The sequence below is a fragment of the Papaver somniferum genome, chromosome 11 (genome assembly GCF_003573695.1).
Source record: "Papaver somniferum cultivar HN1 chromosome 11, ASM357369v1, whole genome shotgun sequence".
NCBI lineage: Eukaryota > Viridiplantae > Streptophyta > Magnoliopsida > Ranunculales > Papaveraceae > Papaver > Papaver somniferum.
In genome coordinates this window covers 54,072,674-54,083,141 of record NC_039368.1, presented here as the reverse complement: position 1 = coordinate 54,083,141, position 10,468 = coordinate 54,072,674, and the positions used below count along the sequence as shown (strand labels likewise).

The 10,468-nt window shown below is 37.7% G+C and overlaps 1 protein-coding gene and 1 long non-coding RNA gene across 3 annotated transcripts; both read left to right on the top strand.

The window, feature by feature from the left end:
- Positions 1-1,036, top strand: LOC113321551. The gene is made up of 3 exons (XR_003346745.1): positions 1-47; positions 697-854; positions 934-1,036. It is a non-coding gene; the product is annotated as an uncharacterized LOC113321551 (long non-coding RNA).
- Positions 1,037-3,552: 2,516 nt separating this feature from the next.
- On the top strand, positions 3,553-8,908 carry LOC113320276 (probable protein kinase At2g41970). Of its 2 annotated transcripts, XM_026568209.1 has the most exons (9): positions 3,553-3,694; positions 3,784-3,833; positions 4,180-4,331; positions 5,170-5,426; positions 5,510-5,636; positions 5,731-6,004; positions 6,264-6,396; positions 8,086-8,172; positions 8,334-8,908. In XM_026568209.1, exons 3-9 carry the CDS (start codon positions 4,241-4,243, stop codon positions 8,457-8,459), a joined length of 1,095 nt encoding a protein of 364 aa, XP_026423994.1. In that variant the 5' UTR covers positions 3,553-3,694; positions 3,784-3,833; positions 4,180-4,240; the 3' UTR covers positions 8,460-8,908. The 2 variants fall into 2 exon arrangements, with proteins under 2 accessions (XP_026423994.1, XP_026423993.1); XM_026568208.1 differs by having other exon boundaries at positions 3,560-3,833.
- The last annotated feature ends 1,560 nt before the right edge of the window (positions 8,909-10,468 follow it).

Genomic DNA, 10,468 nt, shown 5'->3' with positions numbered 1-10,468 from the left:
CCCAAGTTGGGTACTACTACTGCGGATAGATTACCTTCTCAAGTTAGGTTTAGTTCCGTGAAGACTTGTAAAGCGGCGTCTTATTCAATAGAAGGGAGCTTGGTTACAGGAAGACCACCATCTTCTGTATCAGTTCCTATTCCTGAGATGGGAGGTAATCTAAAAAGAAGAATTTTTGAATGATTTTTTGTTTCTGTTGTAGCATTTGTTGTTATTTGAATTTTAGAATGAGTTTTAATAGCACTTGCAAGCATTTTTGAGATGCCCGTTTCCTGTATGTAATCGGAATGCTTGAGCATTTGTAAATGGTATGATCTAGTATCAAACCAATAAGGAATCGGTTAGTGTTCTTAAATGTTCTAATTGGAATTCGTAAGATTTTCGGTTGTTTATTGTTCTTTCATTTTACCCTTCTTTGAGCTGTTTGTTTTGGTCTATGTATTAGATTGGTTATCTATTATCAAACCTAGTACTAATCTGATTTGGGTAGGCTTCAAAAGCCTAACGATAGCCTGGGTTGTGAGCCTGGGTTGTTCGCTAGATACCAAAGTGAATGAATAAGAATTATCAATTATGTGTTTTACCTGCATTCGTTGACTGGAAGAAATACCTAACGAGTTTCATGCCTGATGTCTTTTTGTGTTTTGTGTTGTATTAGGTAATGGAAGAGGTTTTATAGACCGTAATTTGAGTGAGGCAGACCCTGAAGTACGTTCAATAATTGATAGTGAGAAGAATCGTCAGTTTAACAGCTTGGAGCTCATTGCTTCATAGAATTTTACATCTCGCGCAGTGATGGAAGCTGTGGGTTCTTGTCTCACAAACAAGTATTCAGAAGGGCTTCCTGGTAAAAGGTAAAGATGGTGCTTAATGTTGTACTTTTTCCCTGTATTTTTATTGAAATGCATTTGATCATTTCATTCTGCAATGTAGGTACTATGGTGGCAATGAGTACATTGATGAGCTAGAGACACTTTGTCAACAAAGGGCTTTGGCTGCATTTCACTTAGACCCAAAGAAATGGGGAGTTAATGTCCAACCTCTGTCTGGTTCTCCTGCTAACTTTGAAGTTTATACTGCACTTCTCAACCCACATGACCGTATTATGGTAAGTTGAGGCCTCTTTCTCTTTCTATCCAATTTTTTGAAATCAGTTTTGAACCCCTAAGAGCAACTGCAGTGGTGCGAGTATAACCAAAGACCAAAGAGGGAAAAAAAGATCAAATTTTGGGTTTAGTATGGTGTGTGACGCTACGGTGGAAAGACTAAATTTGGTCAGACGTACATTATACGTTCGCCTGGTGTGGGGCGTAGACTATACCAACGCCTGATTGGGTAGATCCTAAAAAAAAAAAAATGAAAGAAGTGGGGCGGAGGTATAAAGCTCGCCCCACTAAAATGGTTTTCAAAATAAAGAATGGGGCGGGGGTATAATACCCGCCCCATACAAAATAATAAAAAAATAAAATGGGGCGTAGACTTTGGTACGCCCCATGTGGAGCGTAGACTATACCAACGCCTGATGTGGGGCGTGGAATATACGTCCGCCTGATGTGGGACGTGCACTATATGTCCGCCTGGTGGTGGGGCGTGAAGTATACCAACGCTCGACTATATTTGGGTTTAGTCTTGGTCCCAGACCAAATATACTCTGGGTTTTAGTCGTTGATCAAAATTTGATCGATAGTACGTTCCACTACGTCTGTTCAAAAGACCAAATATTTGGGTTTACTCTCCCACTGTGGACGCTCTAAGGGATGTAATCAACTCTCCTTTCAAAATATGGGGCTGTATTAATTTGTTCATGTAACTGGCACAGGGTATGGATCTTCCTCATGGAGGTCACTTGTCACATGGATTTATGACTCCTAAAAGACGGGTATCTGGGACTTCGATTTATTTTGAATCGATGCCCTACCGTCTTGATGAATCAACAGGTGCTGCTCTGCATTCTTATACTGTGTAATGACTATGTGGTCTATTTTTGTTCATTTATAATTCGTTGATAATTTGCATTCATTACCAAATTCACTTGCAGGCCTTATTGATTATGATATGCTTGAGAAAACTGCCACCCTCTTTCGACCAAAACTCATCATTGTTGGTGCTAGTGCTTATCCTCGTGATTTCTATTATCCTCGAATGAGAAAGGTATACACATATATTTTGATTGTCAACAGTTGTGATTCTTAGTGATCAGAGAATCAGACTAGTTAACCCATTACGCACACCTAATTCCCTTTCCTGCTATGTTTCTTGAAGATTGCAGATTCTGTTGGGGCTTTTCTCATGATGGATATGGCTCACATAAGTGGTCTCGTTGCTGCATCTGTACTTGCCGACCCATTTGAATACTGTGATGTTGTAACAACCACCACTCACAAGGTACACCTAGTCCCGTTCATGAAGTCTGCAAGACTGCAACTACTGACACCAACACAAGCAGCATTTGTTTTTATTGGTTTATTGGATACATACTCTATATGTAAGCAGTGAGGCAGATACATATTTAGATTTGTACGTAGTGTAGCAGATATGTACTCAGATTTGTAAGCAGTGTACCAGATATGTACTCAAATTTGTAAGCAGTGTAGACACACACGTTTGGTAGTAATGGGTATTATGGACATTTCCATGTTTTAATTAATTTTGGACCTCCGGATAAAAAAAAATCCGGTTGGACCCTACTATAAATAACCATATGGGCCTAGGACCAAACAAGAAATTTTCCTACCAAATATACACGACAAGTTGTAATTTAAACTTTTTCTAATAAAATTCATGCTTCAAAAAAAAAGTTAAAAAAGATAATAAAATAAATGAAAGATACGTACCATAACTTGAGAAAAAATGACAATGGTATGACGTTACTCTAGACCTTTTAGACAGGGCCGTCTTATAGCATAGGCAGTACAGACAGCCCCGCCTAGGACCCATCTGCCGGGGGCCCAAACCTTTTTTTTTTTTTTTTCCTTTTATAGTTGTCAATGTGTTTCAATGTGACAATCATTCGGTCATAGTAATTTGTGTTACGTAACATTGTGGTTATAATCGATACTAATTATTTATAACAGCTATAAATATTACTGATATCAATAACCAGTTTTGGGGAATTTTATGCAAATCACAAATCTAGATCCAAAATGTAGCCAAGGAACTCAAAAAAAATTGGTGGCCGAACCAAATGCGAGCTAATCCTTTCATCATGTGAATTTATTTCCCCGTAAACTAAAACTCCAACTCAAACAGTGATGCAGTTAATATATAAAAAAAACTTCATATTTTATGTTCTTCTAGAGCACCCAAATTTTTTAAGACGTCCCTGTTTTTAGATACCCCTTATCACATTGTTTTGATTGGGAACAAAATCAATTAGTCTAGGTATACCCAATCGGGGAGTTTTACTATCTGGTGATAACAATGACAATATAACAAAAAAAAAAGGAACCACTGAGCCGAACGTTCATCGGGAATCTCCGATTCCCCGTGATTATATCCAAAATACCAATAAATAAGAAAAGCGAAACAAACTTGGGAGTCGAGCAGCAGTAACAATAAATAAGAAAAAGAGATGCTTATTTGATAGCAGTAGTAGGAGGAACGTGCAACGTGGAGACAAGTAAAGAGTTGCTGGACGGAGAGATGAGAAGAATGAAGATTGAATGCTGACCTGTTTCTTAAAAATGGTTGTTAAGTAAGTAAACGGTTATGACCTTAAAAACTACTTTCCCGCGGAACTCATTGACATCTTTTTTTCATTCCTGCCTTCCCCTAAACAATCAGGCCCAACTGACAGCCTTTCTCTCCTTGTTGATCCGATCCTAATCTGTCAGGTATTTCTCAAAATTCCCTCATTTATTCTTCCATCGCTGATCATTTCATTCTCTCCTTTTCAAACTATTTTTCGCCAATTAAGATTTTTTTAGTTTTGATTAATTTCATCAATAGATTATCTACTAGTTTGTTGTGTGTATTGTTGATCAATTATCTTGCTTTTGATCAAAATTAAGCTTCGAGTTCGATATTGATTCTTCTGAAGTGAATTTTGTAGAAGTTTTTTTGTTTTGTTTTTGTTATGGTCTTCTCTTAGCTATGTTTTTGGGTAGTGTAGAAATTGATAGCTTAGTTTGATATGGTCCATATGAACAACTAATTTTTTTGTTTTGTTTTATGTTACAGGTTTGGTGCTTGATACGTGAATTGAACCACGTCTAAGTTTCGTTTCTGTACTGTTTTCACTATGTTATGCTGTGCGGGAACGGAAGAGGAGAACCATGGACCCCCTGCTAATAACCAGTACACAGCCCCACCCAAAGGGGGGAATCAGTACGGTAAGGTTTTCACATTTCTAATCTTCTTTTCGTTTTTTTATTAGCATAGAGTAGCAACGAAAATGCAATATCTAGGAATAGTTCGTGTTCTATCACTAACCTTTGGTATTGAGATCCTCCAGGAAACAATTTGTTTCGTTATACTTCTTTGGTATATCTAGTATTTACCCAGGAATTATCAATTGATTTGTCAGAACCTGAAGGTAGGTGTTAGATTCTTAAGAATATGCACACTATCATCTAATTAGGATTTAGTCTTTCAGTCACCTAATCCATAGCTCTGAAGAGACCTTCTATCTATTATGTCAACCATTAAACGAAGATAGTCCATCATATATCCTTTATATGAGCCTCCCCCGGCTAAGTTGCCTAGCACAAGAGAACAACTGAAACAAAAATCGTTGAGGCTTATGGATTGGAAATGAGTTCTTAAAGCTACACATATTCACAATGTGATACCACTCGTCTTGGTGTCAACATATCCTGCCACGCCCATGTAAAACTGCTGAACTTTTCAAACCCAAAACACAGTTTAAATGTTGCTTCAACCAAAATTGCAGTCTTACATTAGAAAGTCATTAGTAGAATGACGTCCGCTCAACTATTACTGCAACGTTAGTATCTGTTTAGCTTATGTAATTTAAGTAGACTGGTATTGAAAACTTAACAGGGAGTAAGCTCTGATTTTGAGGGATCTTGCAGTCATTTGGCACCGTGGTAGATGTTTATTAGAGATGAAAATTGAATCAGTTCCTTGGTGATTCATTCACATTTGTAATCTATCACGAAACTCTACTTTTTGGTGGGTATAACTATGCACCGGATTTCTTTATTTTAGGGAATGATAGAGGACAACAGAGAAGTTCCCAACCAACCAGGGCTAATGGTCCTCCAAAGATCTTACCTATAGAAATACCAGCACTGGCCTTGGAGGATTTGAACAAAATTACAAACAATTTTGGACAAAAATCTTTAATTGGAGAAGGGTCATATGGACGGGTTTTCTACGGACAGTTGCCTACCGGGGATGTTGCTGCTATAAAAAAACTAGATGCCAATACATCACAAGAACCAGATTCTGATTTTGCATCTCAGGTAACTTCAAAGTCTCCAGAAGCACTACTTCTCTGTGCTATATTCATATGCAATGATTTAAATGCAAACATGTGTCGGTGCAGTTATCAACAGTTTCTAGACTAAAACACGAGCACTTTGTTGAGTTGCTGGGATACTGTTTGGATGCCAATAATCGTATCCTTGCTTATCAGTACGCAACGATGGGCACAGTACATGACATCTTACATGGTAATTTATCCATAGTTGGATTGACCCAGTTTTAAATATTTTTAATTTTGCAGGCTTTTACTTGATCAGAGTTGAGGTTATTTTTCTTGCACAGGTAGGAAAGGAGTACAAGGTGCAGAACCTGGTCCAGTTCTCACTTGGCCCCAACGAGTCAAAATTGCATTTGGTGCTGCGAGAGGTCTTGAGTACCTCCATGAAAGAGTCCAACCTTCTATAGTGCATCGGGATATCCGGTCTAGTAATGTTCTTCTGTTTCACGATTTTACTGCAAAAATAGCTGATTTCAATCTGACCAATCAGTCCCCAGATACAGCAGCTCGTTTACATTCAACTCGTGTCTTAGGAACCTTTGGATACCATGCTCCAGAGTACGTTTACCTTAACATCGTTTTACCTTTCTATGTTGTTATATCCCACATAATATACACATGAAGTATCATTATTGAAGAAACATTTACGCCAATTAACAAACCTGAGCTTGGAGAACAGTTAAATTGTTCTGGACCTGAGAATTGCTTCATCACATTGTGGGTTTTGTGCTTAAGAAGTTGATAAAAGCTAGATGATAGACATAATTATTTTCTTAGGAGGCATTGCGGATTAACATATCATTGTTTATTTATCCAGGTATGCCATGACGGGGCAGTTAACCCTGAAGAGTGATGTTTACAGTTTCGGTGTTGTTCTGCTTGAGCTCTTGACAGGAAGAAAGCCAGTCGATCATACCATGCCTAAAGGACAACAGAGTCTCGTTACTTGGGTACGTGTTCAACCCATCATTTGTTCTGCAGTTTTTTTTTTCCTTTTTCTTTTAAGCCCAAGCATTGTTCATTTTCCATAGAAAGACATTCCTTGGTTTTAAACCGAACCCCTTAGCCACATTCACTGGACATATTGTTTTTTGTTGAGACCGACCCAAATTCCATTGCGTTGGGAAACCTGTGAAGGGAGCTTTTTTTCTTTCTGCCTCTAGTCATGTGAGTGATATTAATGAGTCATATGTTGTTAACCGCTCCTCATTCAATTCAAACTCACGTTCAATTCATGATGTGCAACCTTAAAGCACTACTACTACATGAAAATCGTCTTTTAATCTTCTTCCCACGCTTTAAAATCTCATTCATCAATTTTTTTTAAGAATGCCAAGCTTATAATATAAAATTACCCAAAATCCTCCATGAAGGATTTATCCTTCTTTCTTCTCAAGAACTCATTAGGATCAAAAATGAAGAAAAGCCTTAGAAACTTCTGCAACGATGACGGTTCGACTTCAACCCTGAACCAGAAAATCAAACCCTATCATCAGCATCATTTCATGACAACCCCACCATCAAATTTATCAGTCACAAACCACAGTCCTCCTTTCTTATTAGATAACAACAGTTGTAATACTTTTACAACTAATATGAATAATGTAGCTAGCAGCAGTAGGTCACCAACACTAGAAGAAATGATATTACATTTAGAGATAGAAGAAGCTGCTGCTAGGAAAGCAAAATTGGATGAGTATGGTGACTATAGACGGAGAATGTCTTGTGTAAACAACTCTGATGTACTAAGATCGGCTAGGAATGCGTTAAATCAGTACCCGCGGTTTTCATTGGACGGAAGAGATGCAATGTACCGGTCTAACTTTAGACCCGGTTTAGGAGGCTTGGAATGTCGTCGTAAATCAGTGTGTGGTAGTAGTAGTAGTATTTGTAACAGCATTAGAGTCAGAGGGATGGGTAGGACTTGTAGAGATGGATTTGATATAGATTTTGAGAGGAATATTAGTTTGTTGCCTTCAACTATAGCTGGAGAAAGTGTGATTTGGTGTAAACCTGGTGTTGTTGCAAAGCTGATGGGTCTTGACGCTATTCCACAACCTGTGACTACTAAAAGAATTGGTAGAGGAAAGTTGAGTACTTCAATACTAAGGAAGGAAAATCTTAGAAGAGCCTAACGACAGGAATTGGAGAAGAGAAGGCATGCTAGTATGGGTACAAATAATGGTTACAGAAGGGTTCATCATCGTGGGAGAGATCCCAGCGGTAGCGGTGAAGGCTCTTCTTCAACTACTGCTGGTTACTGTGTTTTAAATCCCATTTCGGTTGAGCCCATTGGGACAAGAAAGAATCGCCATACCCGGCGTGTTCCATAGGTGATCCGCTATTCATAACCCATCATTAGATGGAGCAGATTTTTGCATCTTTTTAGCTTTCCTTTGTGTAAGAAAAGTAGTCTTGTAATCTTTCAGAAGGTTGCTGGAGGTTATGAACAGAATAATATTGCTACTACATAAACTGCCTGTGAAATCCAGTAGATCTGATCCTTATTGAAATGTGACATCAATCCAATTAAGTTCTATCAAACACACAATTGATTCTGATTAATCTGGGCGCTTTCCATACTTTATATATTTAGTATATGATGATTAATGCTAGTTCTGATTTGTCAATTAATACAGGCAACTCCAAGATTGAGTGAGGACAAGGTTAAGCAGTGTGTAGACCCAAAGCTAAACAACGACTACCCACCAAAGGCGATCGCCAAGGTCATTGTCTTGCCTCTCTCTTATACATATTCTGTTTTTGTAGGATTAGTTTGTCTTTGTGATCTATATGATAAGCATGTAAGAAATGCTGCTTTGAGAAAATTTGTCTTTTCACATTTCTTATTTTGATTGGTTTTTCATGTTTATGTTAACTGAATCAGATGGCAGCAGTTGCAGCATTGTGTGTTCAGTACGAGTCAGATTTTCGACCAAATATGACAATCGTTGTTAAAGCTCTCCAACCTCTTCTGGCCTCAAAACCAGCTGGACCTGATCCCAACATGTAAACTCATTACCACTGCTCCTATTTGGGTTCTTTTTATCATCTGTATCTTCAATTGTCACATTCGGTTCTCTCTTGATTTAGATATCTTTGAGAAAGAATAGCAGTTATGTCCACTGTCCACTTAAAGAAAAGAATAGCAGTTATTTGCTCAACTGTTTGTAATAGAAATAAGAAAGAAAAAAAAAATGTTGCTCTTAGTGTCTGAAAGAGAAGAAGTCTCTTAGGTACAACTCATAATATACGAATACTGGGTGATAGATTTTCTTAGTACCATAGATCATGGTTTGTTCAAGAGTTGAATGTTCCGGTATCCTTTTCTGTGGTGATTAGAACGAAACCATTTCGAATTGTATTCATTACACTAGTAGTGTTAGCTGATGTGCTGTTTTGGAATGTATGCAGAACATCTGATTGTAAAGTTAACCCCTGACGGGAAACAAAGTTTTTTGTTCTTTTTTAGTTCAGTTCTTTTTCATTTTGTTCTTTCTTGTTTTTTCTATGAGTACTGCAACTTGAAACAGTCTCTCTTGAGATTCCTCATATTCAGTTGAAATCTTGCAGCTTTAGGAAATCATATACAGAAGAGTTGGTTACGCCATCTCTGTCGGCGACAGCATACGAGAAACTTCCTCCAAATATAAACTAATAATTTGCCGTTGGGGTATGTAATCATCCATGATATTCAACTATAGAACACAAATACTTAATTCCAATCAGTGACCGAGTCCCGTGATTCACAACATCTAGACATGTTACGCCTGAACAATGCAACAAGAGAATGCCAGAGAAAGATATACCAAGACTTTTAGCATCAATTAATGGCAACTGCAAGATGAAACTTAGCTTATATAAAGATAACTCTCTTTATTAATGTTTAGAAAATCTCTCAAAACTAAACACAAGTTCTAATCTTGCTCATATGATCAACCACAACTTTGATGATCATATATATATAGAACTATGAATTCCTTTTCCTAGTCCTATTACCTTATTACATGTCTTTCCTTTTCTTAGAACTAGATGACTTCTAATTCCCTTAGGATTACATCAATTTCCTAATCTTGTCCTAACCAGCTTGTTAGTGACTTCTATGTTGAAGTTTAACCAACATTCTCCCCGTTAAGCTTCAACCTTACCCGTGACATATCTTGTACTCCAATCAATTGTCTCATTTCTTCAAATTTGATCCGAGCTAATGCCTTTGTCAATATATCTGCTTTCTTCTCAGTTCCTGGTATGTGTTCAACGTTGATGATCTCCTTCTCGATACATTCTCGTATGAAATGATACCTTTTGTGAATGTGTTTCGTCTTCCCATGAAACACTGGATTTTTAGTGAGTGCAATTGCAGACTTATTATCAATCTTGATGAGAACTTTTTCAGGTTCTCTTCCTTTGATTTCACCCAACAGTTCTTGAAGCCATATTGATTGTTTAGCTACTTCTGTTGCATCCATAAACTCAGCTTCACAGGATGAGAGGGCTACAGTGTCTTGCTTCTGTGAACACCATGTAATAGGTGCTTCTCCTAGATAAAATATATGACTAGTTGTACCTTTTCCATCATCTTGGTCAATATTATGACTGCTGTCACTATACCCAACAATTCCTTTTGATCCTCCTCGACCATACTTCAATCCATAGCTGATTGTTCCTCTTAGATATCTCAATATCTGCTTTATTACATCACCATGAGACTTGCGTGGACTCTGCATATAACGGATTGCTACTCCTACAGAGAAAGCCAAATCTGGTCTTGTGTGTAACAAGTATCTAAGGCATCCAACATTTCTTCTATAACTCATTGGATCAATCTCAGCTTCTTCTTGTGCTTTTAAAACTTTAAGTCCAAACTCCATTGGTATCTTAGTTGGATTACAAGTTTCAAGTCCTGCTTCTTTCAGAATTCTCCTTGCATAAGCTTCTTGTTTAATCTGAATCCCATCTACTCCTTGATGGACTTCTATGCCAAGGTAATAAGTGAGTTTTTCGAGGTCTGACATCTCAAAC

Bases quoted from the DNA above. Each gene is read 5' to 3' on its own strand.
- LOC113320276 (XM_026568209.1), top strand. From the start codon at position 4,241: ATGTTATGCTGTGCGGGAACGGAAGAGGAGAACCATGGACCCCCTGCT. The intron at 4,332-5,169 runs GTAAGGTTTTCA...TCTTTATTTTAG, and splicing joins CAAAGGGGGGAATCAGTACG to GGAATGATAGAGGACAACAG. The intron at 5,427-5,509 runs GTAACTTCAAAG...GTGTCGGTGCAG, and splicing joins ATTCTGATTTTGCATCTCAG to TTATCAACAGTTTCTAGACT.